Here is a 23,259-nt window from a genome sequence, read left to right as displayed (position 1 = left end):
GGCTTTTTTCTTTTTGCTTATGTGGTGCTGAGGAATCGAACCCAGGGCCTCATGCATGCAAGGCAAGCGCTCTACCACTGAGCCACCTTCCCAGCCCCATAATATCTCATTTTTAAGCTATATTAATTTAATTCCTTTTAAGTGGTTGAGGGAAAAAAATGAATATTTTCCAACTTTATAGGAATCAGTTGTCTCTTGCCCTGTTCCTTAGTAACTAAAGTTTCACAAACATTCAGAGAAAGTTTTTTTCTTTGAAACAACTTATTAACACTTGAATAACAAAAAAGTGCATTTACAAGTAGGCACACATTCAACATGATTCAGCATGTATCCAATAAAGTTCATTGTATTCCCTTTTATTTCAGTTACCTACAAAATTGCTTTGTTGCTATTTCAATTGCTAGTTTTCTCACTTTGTAAAGATTGCTTCTTGCATATTAGTGTCTTATTTTGTCTAGGTATGTTTTGAAATATTGTGCATAATACAGTTAGTATAAATTAGGGGTAGAAATATCTTTAGGTAACATGAATTCTCTTTCCATCAAATAGTTTTGACTTTTGCCCATACTTTCTTTTAAGAATGGTAAGAGAAATATAAATGATAAAAACCTGAAAAAGACAATGGAGGATGAAGATAAAGACAGCGAGGAAGAAAAAGACAATGACAGTTACATAAAAGCAAGAAATGACATTCCTACAGGACCAAGTAAGCACTTACAGAAAAAAGCAAAGAAGCAAGCCAAAAAGCAAGCAAAGGTGGGTAACTATGAGGGAAAACAGGCTTTTTTCATTAGATATTTAATAATTGTATAACATGTAAAATATATGTAATATATTATGTATACTTATGTATATTATATATACATATGAATACTGATGTTTACATATATACTCAATAATCTAGACTGTTTCCAGTCTTTTGCTATAGTGACCAATTCTGCAGTGAATAATCCTTTCTTATGTCTATGTAGATAAGTTTTGAGGACAGTTTTGATATCTACTTGTCCTCTACAAAGGCTGTACTAATTAGAAATAGATGAGACTTCGTATTCTCCATAGCAGTGTGTTTTCATAGTTTTGGATTTCTAATTTATTTTTTAAATTACCTTTAAGTGTACTTAGGGGTCTCAGTCCAACCTGTCTATTTATAAATACAATGCTGATTTGTCTTTTCATTGAATTTTCTTCTAATCCTTTCTAGATAGATAGATAGATAGACTGACTCCTTGTTCCTCTGTTGTGGGGCTTCAATTTCAGGCCAGGAAACAGTCCCTGAGCTTTTTTGCTCAAGGCTAACACTACCACGTTGAGCTACTGCACCACTGTTTTCTGGTGGTTAGAGATAAGAGTCTTAGGGACATTCCTAACTGGCCTTTCTCCACTTTTCTTTTGTGTGAGTCTTCCTTTTCTTGGAACACACCAGAAAACATTCATCCTCTGTTATTTTTGTATTTATTACAAAATATTTGTATATAATGCTTTTGTATTATTATATATTATATTACATTGTATATATTTGTATTTATATTTGTATTTGTGTTTCATGCTTCTGCTGTTACATAATAGCTTTACCTGTATCCTCACAATTATAGCACCAAATGCCAACTATTTGTGGTCTTTTGAGTATTCAATTTTATTAAATGTCTGATTTTGTGTACTTAGAAATAGACTACAGTGTGCTGAGAGTGTGGCTTAGTGGTAGAGTGCTTGCCTAGCATGAATGCCTTGGGTTTGATTCCTCAGTATGATGTAAACAGAAAAAGAACTTTTTTTCATAATTTATTTGAATTGTGATGGTAAAAGAACTTTTTGTTTTTTATCGGTTGTGGGGCTTGAACTCTGGTTCTGGGTACTCTCGCTCAGCTCTTCAGCTCAAGACTAGTGCTCTACCACTTGAGCCACAGTGCCATTTCCAGTTTTCTGATGTTTTATTGGAGATAGGAGTCTCACAGACTTTCCTGCCCAGGGTGACTTGGAACCATGATCCTCAGATCTCAGCCTCCTGTGTATCTAGGATTATATGCGTGAGCCACCAGCATCTGGCAAACAGTAGATTTTTTTTTTCTTTTTTCCCCCATCCTGGGACCTGAACTCAAAACCTGGGCACTTGAGTTTCTTTTTTGCTTAAGGCTAGTACTCTACCACTTCAGCCACAGTGCCACTTCTGGCCTTTTCTGTTTATGTGGTACTGAGGAACTGAACCCAGGGCCTATTGCATGCAAGGCAAAAATTCTTAACACTAAGCCACATTCCCAGCTCATAAAAGAACTTTTATAACAAAAGTTTGACAGTTAATTCCTTCTTATAAAATTATGTTTAATTGATCATTAAGGAGAAAAAGTTAAGCAATATGTGTGTGCTCTTTATTTCTCTTCCTCTTTGTCTATCTCTGTCTCTCTTCTCTTTTTAACATTTTGTACTTTTTATACAGAACCAACGAAGGCAACAAAAATTTCAAGGCAAAGTTCTTCATTTAAATGATATTTGTGTCCAGGACCATGCTGAAGATAATGAATGTGAGGCTGAAATGTCACTTCAGGAAGAAGTGGATGTTGAGTCTAATCATATTTCACAAGAGGAAGTTACAGATAAAGAATTTTGTGTGAATCAGAAAGATGAGAGTGGTCAAGAAAAAACAATAGACAGTATTAATGACAATCACACATCCGTAGAGGAAACTGATATGAGAAATGTCAACCTGGACAATGACTTAGAGTGGGCATCTTTTCCCATTGAGTGTAGTAAGAGCGCCAGTGGTGCCTGCCTGGAAGAAAGGAGTGATGGAGCAGACATTGCCAATGGTTTAAAAAACCTTAATTTGAATGCTGGGCTTCAACCTGATGAAATAAATGTAGAGATTCTGGATGACAGTCCTACTCCTGGGACAAAAGTATACGAGGTTGTAAATGAAGATCCAGAAACTGCTTTCTGTACTCTTGCAAACAGGGAAGCTTTCAGTACCGATGAGTGTTCGATACAACACTGTTTATACCAGTTCACCCGTAATGAAAAACTTCGAGATGCAAATAAACTGCTTTGTGAAGTATGCACACGAAGACAGTATAGTAATGGACCGAAGGGAAATATAAAAGGTATTTAGATTCTTCTCCCTGAAAGTAAGATTAGTATTAAGTACATTAGGAACATTTTTCCCTGAACAGATAGAATACTCCTCCAGTAAATTTCAGTCTTCGGATGGCATGATTAAGTGTCCTCTTAATGTGAATCTTTTGATATAGAAGGATAAAAGATGAACCTTTGGAGGTACCTAGAACTTGGCAGACATCCTAGCAGCAGTTGAAGTGTTGTTCTCTAACAACTCTTCCTTTTCCTGTAGGTAAACCTCCCACTGGAGCAGCATCATAACAGCATTCTGGTACATAGGGGCTATTTCCTCACCCTCAATTCCCTGTCGCCTTTTTTTTTTTTTTTTTTTGGTGGTCCTGGGGCTTGGACTCAGGGCTTGAGCACTGCTCCTGAGCTTTTGGGCTCAAGGTTAGTGCTCTATCATTTGAGGCACAGTTCCACTTCTGGCTTTTTGTTGATTAATTAGAATGTCATAGACTTTCTTGCCTGGGTTAGCTTTGAACCGTGATCCTCAGATCTCAGCCTTCTGAATAGCTAGGATTACAGGCGTGAGCCACTGGCACCTGGCAATATATATATATATATATATATTGTTTGTTGTTTTTTTTTTTTGCCGTGGATCTTGAACTCAGCCTGAGCTCTATCCCTGAGCTCTTTTTGCTCAAGGCTAGGACTCTGTGACTTTGAGCCCAGTGCCACTTCCAGTTTTCTGATGATTAATTGGAGATAAGTCTTTTGCCTGGGCTCTCTGAGCTGCATTCCTCAGATCTCAGCCTCCTGAGTAGCTAGGATTACAGGTATGAGTCCAGCACCTGGTTGCATTGAATCTTAATCTAAATGCCCCTGTCTCCAAATGTAATTCCATTCTTCAGAGTACAGTCGATAATTTCATCCACAAATTTTATAAGTTTATGTGTATATGTGTAAAATGGTCTTAGTCTCCTGACCCACAAAACCCCACATTTATTATCTTGTTCTTTAGAGAAGTTTGTTGATCCTGTAGGTGTTTGAAATGATTTTTATAGCATATATTAGAATATTAGCATTAAAGCTGATTGTGAAGTACTAAACTGTCCTCCTTTCTATAGGTGAGAAGAAGCATGTTTACACCAATGCCAAAAAGCAGATGCTAATATCTCTTGCTCCTCCTGTTCTTACCCTTCATTTAAAGAGATTTCAGCAGGTACCCTAGTGTTCCCTAAAACTTGTTTTAAATATTGAATACCTTCTCGGTTGTTGTCTAAACACATTATTATGCTTCTTTGATTTTTAATTCTAATTTTAAGCAAATAGGAAGGTAAAAGAAAAAAATTGAATAATTATGTGTATGTTCAAGTAGAGTATAAATACATGGAGGGTTGTTTTTTGTTTTTTTTTTGTCAGTCCTGGGGCTTGAACTCAATCAAGGCCTGGGCACTGTCCCTGAGCTTCTTTTGCTCAAGGCTAGCACCCTACCACTTGAGCTACTACTTGGCTTTTCTGCCTATGTGGTACTGAGGAATCCAACCAAGGTCTTCTTGCATGCTAGGCAAGCACTCTACCACTAAGCCACATTCCCAGCCCTACATGCAGGCCTTTTATTTCAGGCAAAGAAAAGACCAGTTTACTACCAATGTTTTACACTTAGAAATGTATGAATTTGTTTTGACTATGGTATCTTATTTTTACTAACACTTCATTGAAAAAAATAACTTGAAATTTAATCATTTTGGTGACCAGATTTTTGTGGAATTGTTGGTAGCAGTTACAATTTTCAAATTCTTATATTTGGTACATGCTTGACAAACTGAATTTTCTCTAACTTCACTAAGCTAGAGGCCAAGGATACATTCCATACAAAAGAATTCTGTTGCTGAGTCTTAGGCACTCAAAACATCTGGTCTACTTTGGCTTTTCTGTGTGACCAAGGTAGACAGTGCTCTCAAGGGAGAGCAGTTAGTGTCTTTGGGGTGTATGTGTGTGCATGTAGAACAATCTGTTGATTAGACTATTGGTACCATTTGGGCATTGGAGGGGATACAATTTATATAATATGTACAGCTTTGCGAGAATTCACCTGCTATCCCCCTCTTCCAGGCTGGTTTTAACCTACGCAAAGTTAACCGACATATAAAGTTTCCAGAAGTCTTAGATATGGCTCCTTTTTGTACTGTTAAATGTAAGGTAGGTAAAAGTAGTCTCTTAACAGAAAAACACTTTAGAGAAATCAGTTTTTAACAAATACTCTACAGCATCTCATACTTTGGAGTTGATAATTATTACTTTGAATGGGTATTTGATCACTCTACCTTCAAAATTTTCAAGATCTATATTGGATCAGATGAATTCAAATGAACCTATTTATAGTTTCCAATAACAATTTTGATTTCCTATTATTATGGCATTGTCTTGGTATCTCAAGGTACAAAATTGAAGGTAGGCAAATGTACTGATCGGTGACCTCAGTTTGTCTATTATTTAATTGTGCTACAACTGAAGGTTGAACACAGGGGCTTGTGCTCTTGCTTAGTTTTGTGAAAGATTGGTAGTTTAGCCACATCCCCACTTCTGGCTTGTTAGTTAATTGGAGCTACAAGTTTCTTAACTATTCTACTTGGGCTAATATCTGAGAATTACTGTTTTAGGCCTTTCTGAGCAAATAAATCCATGAGACTCTACTCTCAATTAACCAGCAAAAGGGGGAGCATGGCTCAGGTGGTACAGCACTAAGCCATGAATAAAAACATTTCCAAGAATACAAGCTTGGAACAAGTTTTTGCTTTGTGGTTGTTTTTGTTTTTTGTCTTATCTGTCTTTGGGAGGGTAAGTGGGGGCACAGAAATGGAGGGACAAAAGTGAACAAATGAAGCAGTGGTATTCATGACATTGAACTCTACAACTTGTGGGTGGGGACTAGTGGGAAAAACTAGGAGAGCAAGGCAAGAGGTAACATTGTCCGAAAGGAAATGTACTCATGACCTAATCCATGTACTGTTAACACCCTTCGTACATCACCTTTATAATAACAATTTTAAAAATCTTTAAAAAGAGTTGTACAAGCCTGGACTTAAAGCCCCCCCCCTTGTGTAATTTGTCTCGCCAATAACAGTTGTGTGAGATTAAGACCTTACTTTGGACTTTGTTCATTTTTAAAGAATGTTGCTGAAGAAAACACAAGAGTACTATATTCCTTATATGGCGTTGTTGAACACAGTGGTACTATGAGGTCGGGGCACTACACCGCCTACGCCAAGGCAAGAACTGCAAATAGTCAGCTGTCTAATCTTGTTCTTCATGGTGATATTCCACAAGGTAAGCTATCCTGGAATGTCAAGCATTTTAGCAAATTACAGCAAAACTGAAAAATAGTGATTTGAATCTTTTCATTTGTACTTATTTTTCACATTTCTTCTTGATAGATTTTGAAATGGAATCAACCAAAGGGCAGTGGTTTCACATCAGCGATACACACGTGCAAGCTGTGCCTACAACTAAAGTACTAAATTCACAAGCATACCTCCTATTTTATGAGAGAATACTGTAAGCAGAAAGTGCTTTCTCTGGAATAAATTTATGGCTTTTATACTGGCTGTAATAATAACAATAAAAAATTAAATCTATAAATCATGTTCACTTATGTAAATGAAAGAAGTCATGTATTTAAATATTGAAGGGGAAAATACTTAAAAATTAAGTGGTTTTGTACTGTCATAATGGTTTTTATTCCTGCTTTATTTCTGGGAATTTAAGTCTTCTGTTTAATGTGTCAGGGTGGTGCATCTTGACACATGAATAAACCCATTTACTCCCAGATGTGTTTTATTACTAAGTTGTACTAGTTTACCCTATTGGTAACACATGAAAACGTGAAACTGATTATATCAAGTGTTTTTCATGAGCCAGATATTTGGCACTTAAGACGTCAGCAGTGTTAACTGGGTAAATGTGCCTGAAACACTCTGCCATGCACCTGATACTAAGTCCCCCTTTATGCCAGCATGCCAGGTAAGGCCTCTGGATGTCTTTAGTCCTAAATCCTTTCTCATTCAGGTCAGCCACTGTGGAGTTACATGGCACAGAGGACAATGATGGTAACTTCTTCAAAAGTTCTCTGCTAGTATCTGACAAGGCAATGGTTGGTATTTCCTTTGCTGTACTGATAAGCATTCCAACCATTGAGTGGGTCTTAGATGTTTGGTAACGGTAGGATCTGAACTCAGGCTTTGTGCTTGCTAGGCAGGCACTATCCCTTGAGCCAGCCACTCCAGCCTTTTCGGTATTTCACAAGGGTCTGGTTTCATTCCTCAAAGGACCTGACTCTGATCCCTTCTGCCTCCTATGTCGCTAGGATTACAATATTGAGCCACTAACTAGCTAACAATTCTATTTAATAGGGCTGGGAAGGTGGCTCAGTGGTAGAGTGCTTGCCTTGCATGCCTGGGGCCCGATTCCTCAGCACCACATAAGCAAAAAGAAAAAAGCCAGAAGTGGCACTGTGTCTCAAGTGGTAGTACACTAGCCTTGAGCTGAAGAGCTGAGGGACAGCGCCCAGGCCCAGAGTTCAGGCCCCATGACTGGACCCCCCAAAAAAAAATCTACATAATAAATTCAGAGTATTATGTTACAAGGCTAACCTGAGTAGAATTCTAGAAACCCTTACTCAATCCCTAGCTGGGAACAGTGATACACAACTAGCAACTAGCATCCTAGCTTTGTGGGAAGCTGAGATTGGAATGGTAAGCCAGGGCAGCAGAACTCACCAGTCTTAGTAGATGCTGGACATTGTATTGTGTGTTGTTCTAGCACCAGAAAAGCAGATTGGTTTCAACTGAGGCATGTGCCCAGGCAAAAAGCAAGATCCCATCTCAAAAATAGGCACATCTCAGCAGTAGAGGATGGGCCTAGCAAGCAGAGGATTTAAATTTAAACCTTTATTGCCAACCAAAAACAAAAAGTCCTAAAAATTAACTGGAGAGAGCGAAGGAAGGGGTGACACTGTCCAAGAACAAATGAACTCATTACCTGACTTGGAAAAAAAAAGTAACCCCACTGGGCACCCATGGCACACCGCTGTAATCCTTGCTACTCAGGAGGCTGAGATCTGAGGATCATGGTTTAAAGCCAGCCCGGGAAGCTGAAGAGTTGAGGTACAGCGCCCAGGCTGAGTTCAAGCCCCAGGACTGACAAAAAAAAAAAAAGAACTCCTCTGTATTATTTTTTTTTTCTGTTGTGGGTCTTAAAACTTGGGGCCTAGGTGCTGTCCCTGAGCTCAAGATTAATGTTCTACCACTTTAAGCTACAGCACCACTTCCAGTTTTTGAGTGGTTAGAGCAAAGAGTCTCATGGGCTTCAAACCATGATCCTCAGATCTCAACCTTCTAAGCAGCTAAGATTACAGGCATGAGCCACAGGGACCTTGATTGTGTACCAGCTTTATAGTAGAAAAAAAAATCCAAGCTAATTATTTCTTTGAAGATCAAAGGTTTCAAACACTATTTTACATGGCTGTATGAGTATCAAAAATTTTACTTTTTACATTTTCATTTACTTTTTTCAGTTCTCTCTGATCTTAAGAATGTACATTTGAGAGGTATATTTTTATCTCTTCTACTTTGCCACTACAATTTCTCCCACTGGATCTGGTCATCCCCCAAGTCTCAAGATTTCCAGAGCTGTGAATAAACACTGGAAATCTAGTCTAGGTTCTGGCACTTTTCCCACTAATGGCCAAGACAGGAAACATTTTGGGTGCATTTGCTTGCTCACACAGATACTTAAGCCTGGCATTCCCTTGCAGAAAGCAGCCACTGACAATGTCACTATATATGGCTAAGTGAGTGTTGTGTTCCAGCAACATATTTACAAATACAGACAGGACTGACACATGGGAAATAGACCTCTAATTAACAAAATAACTTGCCTTAAGTCCCATAGCTAATGTGAGTAATAAGCTTGAAGCAGGTCACTCAGTAAGGCTTTAATTGTAACGTTTATTCAGCTGAGGATATAAACACAACATTTCTTAATTTAAGGTAAGAAAACAGGCAATTCCTACACTACGATTATAACGTTCACCTACAGTAAAAATGAAGCCATTCAATCATTTTGGTCATCATCCCAATCTTTCTTCCCACTTGGAGGCTTGGGCCCACCAGCTGGTTTTGCCATGATGATCTGTGTAACAATAGAAAACCACAGAAGTATGCTTAGAAGCTCAATCACTAGAATGAACATTTTTTTACTAGCCTGGTTTAAGACGAAGGATCACCTCAACATAAGCAATTTATTATGTAATGCATTCAAAACACTCTACAGCACAAGGTTTGCTAGACTCTTTATTAGAAACTAAACACCACTTCCAAAGTACGAGGTTTCCTACTTTTTGTGAAAACCAGCAACAAAATCCACACAGATTAATGAGAAACATTTCAAGACATGCATGTTGGTAACTCAGTAAGTTCAATGTCAAAATATTTGCATGCATTTCTGGTTAAGTCAGTGCAGCACCTGATTTGCTATTTAAACATGAAGTTCGTCTTGCCAACCATCTTTATCCCAGTTTCCTTGTGGCTTAGGAGGTTTAGGTCCACCTGCCAGTTTTGCCATTATTATCTAAAGTAGTTGATAAATACAAAGCTTAATGCTATGGTTTCTAGTTCCTTTGGTAAACTAGTCAAACAGCAGGAAGGGCTTATTTATGAAACCAACTACCCAGTTCCCTTAGTAACTTCAGTCTCTTTAGTGTATCTCACAGGTGCTAACTTGACACGTATAGCACTCCCCCTCCTCCCTCAAGCATGGGGCTTGAAACTTGGGGCCTTGGCACTGTCCCTGAGCTTTTCTGCTCAAGACTAATGCTCTTTCACTTCAAGGCATAGCTCCACTTCTAGCTTTTTGGTGGTTAATTGGAGATTAAGATCTCATGGGGACTTTTCTGCCCAGGCTGGCTTTGAATCCTCAGACCTCAGCTTCCTGTGTATCTAGTATGATAGATGTGAGCCACCAGCTCGTGACTGAAATTTATTTTTAAGCAATCATAGGAATCTCTTCTAACACATCTGATACACACACCTCCAGTACTTTTTCTTTTTACATTACTGGTGGTACTTGGGATCCAAACTAAGCTTACATGTGCTAGGCAAGTTGTCAGCCTATCCCTCTACTTCTTTCTAGTAAGTTAATACTGAACAATAATTCCATTTCTGGTCATCAAAGTTCTCCCTTACCCACAAAGTTTGTTTTACTTTAAAACTGACACTTCAGTGCTTAGAAATAAGTCTTCTGATTTTCATGGAGAACTTCTTCAAGTTTAATTTGGCCAAATTTTCACTTTGTCGATATATATTATACCTCAAGCAATTAGGTATAAACAGTTCATTGTCTAATAATTTCATCTAGTTTTGTGAGCAAATGCATTCAACTTTATTAAAAATAATAAGTTCTAAGTACCAAGAATAGCCTTCACTATAAATAATGCAAAAAGGTAGGCATCATATGATCATAAAACTAAAGATTTGTCAATACTGAAACAATATATCATAACAAAAATTAAATGCTTAGGTCCTCCTCACTTCCATGAGCAAGAGATTTCATTTTCCTTAAGGTTTGTACCTACAATATCTACTTAGTAGATGTTTCCTTATTTTCCCATATTAATATCACATATTAGAGCTTACTATCTAGAGAATTTGTATATAGGTATTCCAAAGCTAGAGAACTCAATCAATGAAATTTCTTCTACTTACACTTTGCCAAATGAAAATTACCAAATGTTTCTTTTACTGGACTTCCATTTTAAACCGTGTGTGTAACACATGCAATACAACTTATAATTGGAGGGCCACTTTAACATCTCTAGATGTAATATTCCTTTCATTATAATCAGCATTATTACATTCTACTTCTGAGTACACTATTAAACCATAAATCAATTATTATTTTTAATGTATAGAATTTAACTTTTCACTCACCTGATCCACTCTAAGTACAGTGACTGCAGCATTAGTGGCCAATTTAATAGCCCAGTATTTGCCCAGGTAAGTATCTAAGATCCCAGCTTCCAACATGTCTTTTACAGCCGGAACTTCAGCCTGTCAACACAAAACAATTCCATTCCTTCATTACAAACAAAATCTAGCCAGGGGGCAGTGGCTGCTCACACCTGTAGGACTTAGGAAGCCAAAATCTGAGGATCCAGATCTGAAGCCAGATCAAACACAAAAAGTCCATGAGACTCTTTATCTTAAATAAGCAAAAAGCTTGAAATGAAATTGTGGTTCATGGATAGTGCCAGCCTTCAGGGGAATAGCCAAGGGAGAATTCCAGGCCAAGTTCTAGTCCCTACACTGGCACATAGAAACACAAAATGTACCCCCCTCCCCCACAAAATGTAACAAACCATAAACACCAAAAATCTTTTTTGGTACTTACTGTGGGTCTGAACTCAAGTCTTGTGCTTGCTATGCAGACAACTTTACCATCTGAGCCATCTCCAGCTTTTTTGCTGTTATCTTTGAGGCAAGCTCTTGCCTTATGCCTGGGATGACCAAAACTAAGACCTTCCTATTTATGCTTTCTGCATTGCTGAGATGACAATGTACACCACCAGACCCAGCTTTTTACTGGTTGAGATGGGGTCATTAACTTTTTGCCCCAGGTTGACCACAACCCTCCTGAACTCAACTAGGCTTGGAAGTATGAAGTACCAGACTAGACTTCATTAAAAAAAAATTTCATGTGGAAATACATATACTCAGAAACAAAAAATTTACGTGGTTCCTAAAAACAGACAAGGGATCTCTATAAAAGGCTTTCATTCATACCAGGAGAACCAAATAAACTAAGAACTATTAAGTAATCAACTGCTCCTAAACCAATCTACTTTTTTGGTATACTCGTCTTAGGGCTTGAATTCAGGGCCTGGACACTGTCTTGACTATTGCACTCCAGGCTGGCACTCTACTAGTGTGACAGTTATACACACTTTCAACTTTTTGGTGGTTAGTCTCATGGACTTTCTTCCCTGGGCTCAGGCTTTGAACATTGTTTCTCAGATCTCAGTCTCTTAAGTACCTAGGATTACAGCAGGCTCCTAGCCATAGCTACCTGATGACTTTTACATATAATGCGGTCTTTATTTTTAATTAATTCACAAAACAAAGCAATTTAAGTTCACTATTTTTTCAAATACCTCAATATCTATTCCAACATTTTTATTTCCTTCTTGGTGCACGGCATAAAGTTTAGAGATGACTTCATTGGCCTTAACTCCAGAGTTTTCTGCCAGGGCCCGTGGAATAGCTTCAAATGCTTCAGCAAACTTCTTAATGGCATATTGTTCAAGTCCAGGACATGTCTAAAACAAAATGGGCTTATTACTGTATTTTATTCAAGAAAAGTTTCAAAATAAAGGCAATTTATTCAGAAAAAGCTATACCTCTCCATATGATGTTATTTGTTTGGCCAATTCAATTTCTGTTGCTCCACCTCCAGGTACAAGACGTTTATCCTATTAAGTTGTTAAAGCGAAACAACAAAGTTGTTAAAGAGAAACAACAATCAAAAGTCATTCAGAGACTGTAAAATTCTATCTGAAAGATTTCTATATTCCTTCAGACTGGAGTTTTAATTTTAATCAGGTGTTACTATTCAAGCTCTCATAAACTAACAAAGGTCATTAAGAGACAGTGTGCAATTCTATCTTTTCAGATTCAGGAGTTTTAATTTAAATCAGGTGTTACTACTCAAACTCTCATTATAAACTTGGGGTCTGATCTAAGGGAAAAAAGACCAATATGAAGAATGGTAACAGCCTGGATTTCTCATAGGCACTATCAGATAAAGATAAAGAACAGTGCTTTAGTAGTACTTTAAGTAACATAATCAAAATCAACCATAAAGGTTCCTTCAAAACTGGGAAGGGATTGGGGGTGGGGAGGGAGGATGGGAGGACAGGGATGGTAAGAAAAAATAAATTTAAAATAAATTAAAAAAAAACAGGGATGGGGAACATCTGGCTGGACAATGCATCATCATCTGATGTAAAATGGAATATATGTTTCTCATATGCTTTCTGTAAGCTACTTGTACTGATCATTTTTGGAAGCTGTCTGATTCACCAGCAACTTACACGTAAACATTAGATAAAGTTGGGGGCTGAGAATGTGGTTTAGTCATGGAGTGTTTGCCTACCACGCGTGAAGCCAAATCCTGAGTTCAATTCCTTGGTACTACATAAACAGAAAAAGCTGGAAGTGGCACTGTAGCAGCTCAAGTGGTAGAGTGCAAGCCTTGAACAAAAGCTCAGGGACAGTGCCCAGGCCCTGGGGCCAACCCTCAGGACTGGCAAAAAAAACTGGTAAAGAAAGGAAGGAAGACAAAGTGGTTTGCTTCATATATACTACTCATTTTGAATTCCTGTTTAGGAAGCTAGCAACTGTGTAAGACAATGAAAGTTTACTAAATACAATTGCTAATACAGACCCTTGTGAGAACTTTGAAAGTATTTACACCATCATCCACTGCTCTTTCAATATCATCCATCAGATTGTCTGTAGAACCTCGAAGAACTAAGGTAGAAATGGCACCATCTTCTTTTTCTGTGAGCAAATATGTTTGTAGATTAAATAAAGAAAACATTTCCCAAGTATAACAGTAACATTTTACCAACAATACATACCATGTTTAAAAACCACCACCTGTGTATCTCCAACTTCTGAGAGGTAAACACTGTCACAATGTCCCATTTCTTCAAGGACAGGAGGAGTCTGTAAGAAAGTGACTACTGTAATAAAAGTTCATAGAGGCTCAGATGTCTTATAATATTTTCTAATACATACCAATCTAGGAAGAGCTGTTGCACCAACTGTTTTACACAGTCTTCGGAGATCCCACTTTGAGTTAAGCCTTAAAAAAAACAACATCTTAGAAGTCAATTCTATCATATAGCATTATAGAGATTAAGTAGAAAACCACACCATTCAACATTCCTTCAACTCTGACTCAAGTTTAGAACACACCTAGATTACACTGAGTTCTGAGGCTAAGACAATTTTTCTGGCTCTATGAATGAGTCCATCTAGCCAGCACTGGCCACATCTTAAGTCCATTTTAGCATTATTCTACAAGTAAATCTCTAGGGACTTAAGAGTGCTACAGTACCAGAGAACTGGTGTATTTATAGAACACTCTCGCTTTACTTTATAGAATCATAATTTCCAAGTAAGAGTACTGATTTACTGAACACATAAAACTTAAAAAGGTACCAGATCACGTGAGGTAGACATAAGTTGTCTGTCTAGTGCCCATATAAGTGTTCACAGATTAAAAGGCACCTTTCTAACTTCACACACTATAGACCCAACAGGCAATTCACTAGGCTTTTATCTGATCTTTTGAAAATGCTTTGTGCCTGCAATGCTTTTATATCTCACAGCTTAAACATACATAAGGTTTCTCAGAGACATTTTCCTATCACTCTAGAGTAAGTCCTTTTGCTGTCCGATCTAATATCTTACATGACCCTTCTACTGGTGTCCCATCAGTTTGTTGAATTTATTTAGTGCTTCAATACTTAAAAAACACTTCTAGTACAGTTAGTAAAGTGAACGTCTTACCTCACCAACATGATATTATATTTATTTGCATAATGGAGAGCCATATCAGCGACTTTGCCACCTGTTACTATGACATTTGCACCAGTATCTGCGATAGCTTTGACTTGTGCATCCATGAGATTTTCTTCCCCTTTACTAAAATTCATCAATTCTTCAGCAGTCTTTATTAATACCGTTCCCTGGTAAAACAAAACACTTTCTTTAAAACGAGGTTAGTGTTTGAAGTTGTAAGATAGTTTTATTGATAAAATTTAAGGATCTGGGAGAAACATAAAAGTTTGCATGTATTATGAAGCAGAATAAAAAACTGACATAAGTTATATTTTTTGCTGCTAAGGTATCTCATCTCCAAACAGATGAATTTGCTCTTTGACAGAAACTAGGAAAAAAAGCTGGAAAACTTATTTTAGGCATTTCAGGCAAGGATCTATGTGGATTTTGTCTTTCACAAAAACAAGGCAGCATCATCAAAACAGCTACTTTGTGGTCCTCTAATTTTTCCTAAAATGTGGACTAAACAATCACTCATGTCCCCAATGCTTCAAGATGTTCAAAATCAACAACTGGACCAGGATGAATGGTTCATGCCTATAATTCTAGCTACTTAGAATATTGTGGTTCAAAGCCAGCAAAGGAGAAAAGTCTGAAAAAATTTCATCGCCAACTAACCAGCAAAATGTCACACACTGGGGGGGAGGATTGGGTGAGGGGGAGGCTGGGAAGGGATGTGAAGGGTAAACAGAGGAGGCTGCAATGCTTGATAAGAAATGTATGCATTATCCTGCCCATGTAATTGTAACCCTTCTGTACAGTATGTTCACCAAAAAAAAATTTAAAAAAAAGTCACACATTGTACAAACGTTAAGAGTGACAACTGAGCAAGAAAGCTGGGTAACAGTACAAAGCTCTTCAAGCCCCAATCTTGTACACACACACACACACCCTCCCCCCCCCCCAACAATTTGGATTTCAGGAATTATGTTGATGAGGGAGGGATCACGGTTCAAAGCCAGCTTGGGCAGTAAAGTCCGTGAGGCTCTTATCTCCAATCAACCACTAGAAAACCAGAAGTGGCATTGTGGCTCAAGCGGTAGAGCACTCTCCTTGAGCTGAAGAGCTGAGTGACTGCGCCCAAGCCCAGAGTTCAAGCCCCACGACCAACCAAAAAACAAAAAAAGCCTACCATACACAGAATGTGTATTTTTTCTCTTAATTGCTAAATGTTGACTGAGCCCAGTTTATCAATAATACACCACATTAATATTTCAAGTTTTGTATTTAGTAGTTGAATTCGATATTGAAAATATAAATGTGGGGCTGTGAAGGTGGCTCAGTGGCAGAGCGCTTGCCTTGCATGCCTGAAGCCCTGGGTTCAATTCCTCAGCACCACATAAGCAAAAAGAAAAAAGCCAGAAGTGGCATTGTGGCTCAAGTGGTAGAACGCTAGCCTTGAGCTGAAGAGCTGAAGGACAGTGCCCAGGCCCAGATTTCAGGCCCCAGGACCGGACCCAAAAATAAATAAATAAAAAAAAATATAAATGTGAGTCCAGCACCAGTGACTCATACCTAATAGCTAATTCAGGAGGCTAAGATCTGAAGTTCCCGGTTTTAAGCAGGCCAAGGGAAAATTCTTATCTCCAATTAACCATCAAAAAAAAGTTTATCTGTGAGTTAAGTGACAGAGTGCTAGAAATGCTATCTTTGAGCATAAAAAGCTCAGGGACATCGCCCAGGTTCTGAATTCAAGCCCCAGGACTAGCACCAGAAATGAAGCAACCCAAATGCTTACTTGTATGTTTGAAGTCTACATACCTTAGTCTCTGTTATCATACCATCAAAAGGACAAGAGTACACTGCTATTTTTGCATCTTTGACAGATGTTACATCACCTTCAGTTTCCTTCTTAAAAACCATACCATGCAATACTGAAGAGGAATAGATACCAGAGCCCTAAGGAGGTAACACCAATATCATTAGGGATTGGTACTTCTGTATATCCAAAAACATATTTTTCCAAAATAAGAACACCAAGCCTTGGGGATATAGGGAGGATGATAAACACAAACCATCCAGTTCAAGTTAGGAATCACAGTGGAAGTGAACCACTAGGAAACATTGTACCATTTATTCATTTAATGACCAAGTATTTGGGGCAATTATATTTGGCTAAATTGTCAATACTGGAAACAGAACAAAGCAAATATTCTGCTCTTACAAGTCTGAAACTTACGGGGGGAAGGCGAGAAATAAATGTATACAGAAAAAATACATACAACACATATCTACATATACACATCTCCTATGTTTTTATATGTAAATATACATATATAAATACATATACTTCTGCAAACCAGATTCAACTACACTATTAGGTCAATGTACAACATCACATCAATTACGCTTTACCATATAAAACTTAAAAATTTCACCAAAACCACATTTTAGTATTCTAGTTAATATTACATTGTGGGATTTGTTATTACAGAGCAAGAAGTCAACTTCCATCCCATATACAAAAAACGCAAAAAAGTACTTAAGTCATAAGATAAAATTTAGGTTTTGACCAATTTTTCCTTTTTAGGAAATAGAATGGACCTTGGACTGGGGATACAGATCAATGGTAGGCAGGCACGAGGCCTGGGTTCTACCTTCAGGATCATCAAAAGAAACCTACTTACCAGAATTTTACACACTCTGATGTTATCAACATTGAAATTGCCAGAATCAGGAAAAATAGATACTGTTGAGAAAATGAAACATATCAAAATATATTGTGAGACAATAGAGAAACTAAAGGTATTGTAACTTAAAATTTTTCATTTAGTGATATTTACTTACCACATGCCTGAGCAATAAGCTTGGCCAAAAATGCTTCGTTGCCATACTGTTTACTCATTATGGAGGTACGAAGCAGAGATGACACTTCATCAGCATCCCGAAGGTTTTTTGCAGAACAACATACTAAATCGGGAAGAATTTCATGGGCTTTTCTGCAGGCTATTTCATAACCCTCTATGACCTAAATGTCAAGAGCCAAACATTTCTTTAAATGACATAATTTTGACATGAGTTAAAAGTAGCTTACTTTAGTAACTCAGTGGATGTGGACATTTATTTTCATTGTAAGATTGGCAAAAGTAGACCTGCAGAATAATACAAATGGCAGAGCCTAGTGGTTATGAGTATAGACTTTGGTGACAAAATCAAATTCGAATCCTGACACCACCACTTACTAGCTGTAAGATCTTGGGCAAGATTTTTCTGTTTTCACTTGAAATAACAGACCTCACTACAGGACTCTTCATGATAAGACCGAATGTGAAGTACACGTACTACAATGCCTGAGCAGAGAACAAGTTGTCCAATAAAATGATCCTAAACTTTAAGTAGCATATATGAAGACAAGAATAATAAAGTGATCACTTACTTCTGAAACTGACAAGCCAATCCTCAGAAGTTCTTCAGCTAATTCCAGAAGAGCTCCAGCAAATACCAGAACAAAGTTCGTCCCGTCTCCAACCTCTTGTTCTTGCATATGAGAAGCCATTACAATCATCTTGGCAGCAGGATGCTGTACCTGTCATAAAAAGGAATACACCAAGTGAAAAAAAACTGCTACTTACAAAGTAACATAAAATCCTTCATGCTCACTTCTTCAAGGTACACCTTCACTTGACAGCCATCTAGGATACCTAGTGCCAGCATATCACTGAATTTAAATTTACATCCAAACCACTAAACCTAGACATTTGAAACAGACATTACTTAACTTGGTTAAGAGACTCAGTATCAATTTCGCTACAGTTTTTCAGACTCACGATGTAGTTCAGGCTTGATTTAAATTCTGTCTTCCTGTCTCTTTATCTCTAGTATTAGGATTACAGGTGTGTACCATCCTGCCCAGCTACAAGGTAAAGTTGTAGTATTCCTAAGGATTAAACTTCGGAAAATTTCCTGAGGCTAAACATATCCTTCTATTACAAGAAAACTAGGTAAGTGGTTATGTATACCTAAGCACCAGACCTTCTTAACCAGCCTGGTACCATCTATTTTATAAACTCTAACATCAAAATTCAAGCTGAAGGGCTGGGAAGGTGGTTCCGTGGTAGAGCACTTGCCTTGCATGCATGAGGCCCTGGGTTCAATTCCTCAGCACCACATAAGCAAAAAGAAAAAAAGCCGGAAGTGGTGCTGGCTCAAGTGGTAGAGTGCTAGCCTTGAGCTGAAGAGCTGAGGGACAGTACCCAGGCCCAGAGTTCAGGTCCCACGACCAGACCCAAAAAAGAAAAAAAAGAAAAAGAAAAATTCCATCAGAGTAAACAAAACCCACAATTGGGGTGGGGGAAGAACAGAGGACTGAAGTCAGGGCCTGGTACTGCCCTTCTGCTTCTTTGTTCAAGGATAGTGAGGCTCTATCATTTGAGCCACACCTCCACTTCTGACTTTGTTTTGGTAGTTTATTGTAGACTTTCATGCAATCCTCGGAGCTCAGCCTCCTGAGTACCTAGGATTTAAGGTATGAGCCATTGATGCCAGGCAAAAACCAGTCCTGGGGCTTGAACTCAGGGCCTGGGCACTGTCACTGAGGTTCTTTTGCTCAAGGCTAACACTCTATCTCTTGAGCAACAGTACCACTTCTGGCCTTTCATGTTTATGTGGTATTGAGGAATCAAACCCAGGACTTCATGCATGCTAGGCAAGCACTCTATCACTAAGACACATTCCCAGCCCCAAACTCACAATTTTTAAATTAACTACTTCTGTATTACTGTATAATTTACTCAGTGCCACTCTATAAAATGAGACAAATACCTAAAGCCAAGCACCAATGGTTCATGCCTATAATCCTAGCTACTGAAAAAGCTGAGATCTAACAAAGAAGTTCAAAGCCAGCCTGTGCAGGGAAGCTTGTGCAACTCTTATTTCCAATTAACCAGCAAGAAGATGGAAGTGGTGCTCTTACTCAAGCACTAGTCTACCACTCAAGGACAGCACTCAAGTCTTGAGTTCAAGCTCCAAGACTGACACAAAAACAAATCAATTTGGGCACTTGTCTTGCATGCCTGAGGCCCTGGGTTCGATTCCTCAGCACCACATAAGCAAAAAGAAAATGCCGGAAGTGGCGCTGTAGCTCAAGTGGTAGATCACTAGCCTTGAGCTGAAGAGCTCAGGGACAGCGCCCAGGCCCAGAGTTCAGACCCCACAACTGGACCCCCCTCCAAAAAAATCTATTTATTACAATCAACTCTTGCATGAAGAACTTAAGAGAACTGAATAGCTAAAACATTAAACCTAAGGTCACTTTGTTGGGGGAAAAACAGTACTTTGCTAGTTAACCTGAAATAAGTATTGAACATTTCTTGGCTTTGAAAAGAAAACTTGGAAGTGGCACTGTGGCTCAAGTGGTAGAGCACTTGCCTTTTGCTGAAGAGCTGAGGGACAGCACCCAGGCCCAAAGTTCAAACCCCACGACCGCTCCCCCCCCCTAAAAAAAGCAGGGAGAAGTAACTTACTTCCAGCTCTCTTAAAATAGTTGCTGCATCATTTGTCACAAACAATTTCTCCAGATGATTTATAACCATTTTGTTCATTCCTTAGAAGGGAGAAAAAGATCCACTAAAAAAAATATACATTTGTATTTTGTTTCTTACAACAGTATTATAAATACGTGTAACCACCTATTTTTCAGATCTATTTCACAACCCTTGGGCTTCTCTTGTTCACACATCCACATTTCATTCTAATCTCTTATGTCTATTAGGGACATAATGCCAGATCTTGTAACATTTCTGCTGGTTTCTATGCAGTATGCAACTTAATAACAAGAAATATCAAAATACAGCATATATACACATACAAACCCAAAAATAATGTACTAGACAAATTTTATTCCACAAATCTGTACTTTAAAACCAACTATTGGTTGAAGACATCATAAGGAGTGTTTCTCTTCAGTGTCTTTTTTTTACAAAAACTATTTAGCCTTTGTCCTAATGAATATTAAATACGCCAACAGTGTTATTTTGTCTTCTCAATAGGCTAAAAATTAACTTGACTATTTCTGTAGAGTGGCTGGTTAAAAAGCAGAGCACACTGATATACACTTTCAAAATCATATTGTATATACCCTCAAAATCGGTACAGGAAAAAAAAAAGCTAATATACAATTTTTACTCTAGGTTTTAAAACCACGAATGTGGCAATTACCATTGGGTCCATAGGCAGTACGAGTAGTCTGGGAAAGCTCCTTGCAAGCTTGAATATTTCTATACACAGCCTCTTCTAATCCTGAAAAATGCTGCAACACAGGGCAAGGAAACAAGAGTTTTCATTCGCTTCGATCTCCAAGGAAAAGATGGGCGGGGGTGGGGCGTGACTCAAGCCGTAGTGTGCCCAGCGTAGCGGAGACACAAAGCCTGGGATTCTCACACCGCCAAGGGGGAGGAGGGTTAGAAAGCCCACAAGATTGTAAAAAAAACAAATAAATACGCGAGGAAAAACAAGACCCGGGCAGGGGCGGGCGGCTACACTGCAGGTGTCAAGCTGGCTACGGTAGGCTGGGACCAGACCTCATTCAGACCGTCCTACGAGGGGCGCTGACTGGAGCGGCTCACCCGGGCTGGGAACCGGAGAGGGGAGCTTCTCTCGGATCGCCGGCTCCCGGCCCCTCCCCGCAGGCCCCGCAGTTCCCACAGCGGCCTCCTCCCGGCCATGCCCTCCTCCCCTCCCGGCCATGTCCTCCTCCCCGCCAGGCCCTCCTTCCCTCCCGGCCATGTCCTCCCCGCCAGGCCCTCCTCCCCACCAGGCCCTCCTCCCGGCCATGCCCTCCTTCCCTCCCGGCCATGTCCTCCCCGCCAGGCCCTCCTCCCCGCCAGGCCCTCCTCCCCGCCAGGCCCTCCTCCCCTCCCGGCCATGTCCTCCCCGCCAGGCCCTCCTCCCCGCCATGCCCTCCTCCCGGCTATGTCCTCCCCACCAGGCCCTCCTCCCCACCAGGCCCTCCTCCCCACCAGGCCCTCCTCCCGGCCAGGCCCTCCGCCCTCGCCGCCCCGGCGCCCCCCGCGGAGAACTGCGTTTTCGCCCGGCTGGAAACCCGAGTCCCGCAGGCCGGGCCCTCCCAGGTCGCCCCGATCTCCTCGGGACTCCCCCAGGACCAGGGATGAACAGAAACATCCGCGGTGGATCCGCGGTCCGCCGGCCCGGGCACCCCCTCCTTTTCTAGAATCTTCTCTTTCCCCAGGGCCGCACGACCGGCCCGTTCGTAGGCCATTCTGCCCTCCGGCTGCCGCCGACCCCATGCCGGCTCTCCCAGCCCGTCCTCTAGTCCCATCCCTTACTTTAGCTCCCTCCTTGAGCATCTGGGCAAAGCCCGGGGCCTTGGGGACGTGAAGCGCCATGGTTCGACCGCGGGCAGCCGCGCACGCGCTCGCTAGGAAGGCCCGCCGGAAGCGAACGGCGCGCACAGGCTTCTGGGAACGCCCGCGCCGTCGCCGCACGCCCCGGCGTCGCCGCACGCCCCTCCCTCCCCGTCGCTCGCGACTCTCCAAGACGCTTCGCGAGACCGACTAGACGATCTCCGAGCAGATCGAACGCACAGACTGAGCGCCGAGCGGGCGCGCGCGGGTCTCAGGCGCGCCAGGGGGTCTCTTCACCGGCCTCGCTGACAGGCCTCGGAAGTCTGGGCGGGTCGGGTTTAGTTGTTTTTTTTTTTTTTGGTGCTGTTTCTGGACCTGGAAACGCTTCCTAAACGTGTTTTCCATGTGACTTTCCAGACGCAGCCGCCAGCACCAGGGCAGGTACGCCTTGCCTCCCCCAGGCGGTGCAGCCACGCCTCCCCACCGACCCCGGCCGGACCCTTGAAATCGGTAGCCGGGACCGCTACCTCGTAATGCGAGCTCCTCTGGGTTGCACTTACCTTCACTTTATGGAAGGGAATCTGCATGCGCTCACCGTAAGGAACACCCAAGATCACAGAGACTAAATGATGAAGTTCTTCGAGTTTCTAGCCAGATCAGACTGATGGCACCGTGCGTCCTCTCTTACACTTCCTGGAAATACAAGTTTCCTTTAACTCCCCCGGAATCTTACTCAAACCCGACTGCTGTGTTTCTGTATGAACACAAACACGTTGTTTTTAAAGAATAGTTTCACCATGAAAGTAATCTACCCGTCTTGTATAAAAAAACAAAAAAAAAACACATGGAAATGTTTTGAGTGCGTTCTTTTCTTTACATTGAGCTAGATTTAGTGTCCCTTAAAAAATGATCAGGAGGGGCTGGGAAGGTGGCTCAATGGTAGAATGCTTGCCTTGCATGCATGAGGCCCTGGGTTCGATTCCTCGGTACCACATAAGCAGAAAAGGCTGGCTGTGGCTCAAGTGGTAGAGTGCTAGCCTTGAGCTGAAGAGCTGAAGGACAGCACCCAAGCCCAGAGTTCAGGCCCCACTACTGACAAAAAAGAAAAAAGAAATGATCTGGAGCCAGGCGCCAACAGCTCACACCTGTAATCCTAGTTACAACCCGGGCAGGAAAATATGTGAAGCACTTATCTCCAATTAACCACCTAAAAGCTGGATGAGGAG

The 23,259-nt window shown here is 40.4% G+C and overlaps 2 protein-coding genes across 4 annotated transcripts in view; one reads left to right on the top strand and one right to left on the bottom strand.

Annotated features, from left to right (window-relative positions):
• Positions 1-6,872, top strand: part of Usp16 (ubiquitin specific peptidase 16) — a 24,479-nt gene extending 17,607 nt beyond the window's left edge. For 2 of the 3 annotated variants that reach the window (XM_013027507.1, XM_013027508.1), the window contains 6 exons: positions 580-756; positions 2,432-3,092; positions 4,176-4,270; positions 5,164-5,250; positions 6,222-6,378; positions 6,486-6,872. In XM_013027507.1, coding sequence (XP_012882961.1) covers positions 580-756; positions 2,432-3,092; positions 4,176-4,270; positions 5,164-5,250; positions 6,222-6,378; positions 6,486-6,610 — 1,302 coding nt within the window. In that variant the 3' untranslated portion in view covers positions 6,611-6,872. Of the gene's footprint in view, positions 1-579; positions 757-2,431; positions 3,093-3,337; positions 3,382-4,175; positions 4,271-5,163; positions 5,251-6,221; positions 6,379-6,485 lie in introns of those variants that run through there. The other variant, XM_013027509.1, reaches the window with a different exon arrangement.
• Positions 6,873-9,036: 2,164 nt separating this feature from the next.
• Positions 9,037-22,170, bottom strand: Cct8 (chaperonin containing TCP1, subunit 8 (theta)). Its single transcript, XM_013027510.1, has 15 exons — positions 22,016-22,170; positions 20,889-20,979; positions 20,195-20,274; positions 18,109-18,258; positions 17,520-17,700; positions 17,360-17,421; positions 16,494-16,631; positions 14,682-14,860; positions 13,905-13,971; positions 13,745-13,832; positions 13,549-13,664; positions 12,503-12,574; positions 12,257-12,421; positions 11,037-11,156; positions 9,037-9,240 (listed from the first exon to the last, which is right to left on the bottom strand). Exons 1-15 carry the CDS (start codon positions 22,073-22,075, stop codon positions 9,163-9,165), a joined length of 1,647 nt encoding a protein of 548 aa, XP_012882964.1. The 5' UTR covers positions 22,076-22,170; the 3' UTR covers positions 9,037-9,162.
• Positions 22,171-23,259: the final 1,089 nt, after the last annotated feature.

Source organism: Dipodomys ordii, unplaced genomic scaffold (assembly GCF_000151885.1).
Source record: "Dipodomys ordii isolate 6190 unplaced genomic scaffold, Dord_2.0 Scaffold104, whole genome shotgun sequence".
NCBI lineage: Eukaryota > Metazoa > Chordata > Mammalia > Rodentia > Heteromyidae > Dipodomys > Dipodomys ordii.
This window is presented reverse-complemented; position numbering and strand designations above follow the sequence as displayed.

Coding starts and splice junctions, on each gene's coding strand:
- Cct8 (XM_013027510.1), bottom strand. CDS start 22,075: ATGGCGCTTCACGTCCCCAAGGCCCCGGGCTTTGCCCAGATGCTCAAG. Junction 14,861..16,493: donor GTATGATAACAGAGACTAAG/GTATGTAGACTT, acceptor TTGTTTTACCAG/GGAACGGTATTAATAAAGAC. Junction 13,833..13,904: donor CAACAGCTCTTCCTAGATTG/GTATGTATTAGA, acceptor ACTTTCTTACAG/ACTCCTCCTGTCCTTGAAGA.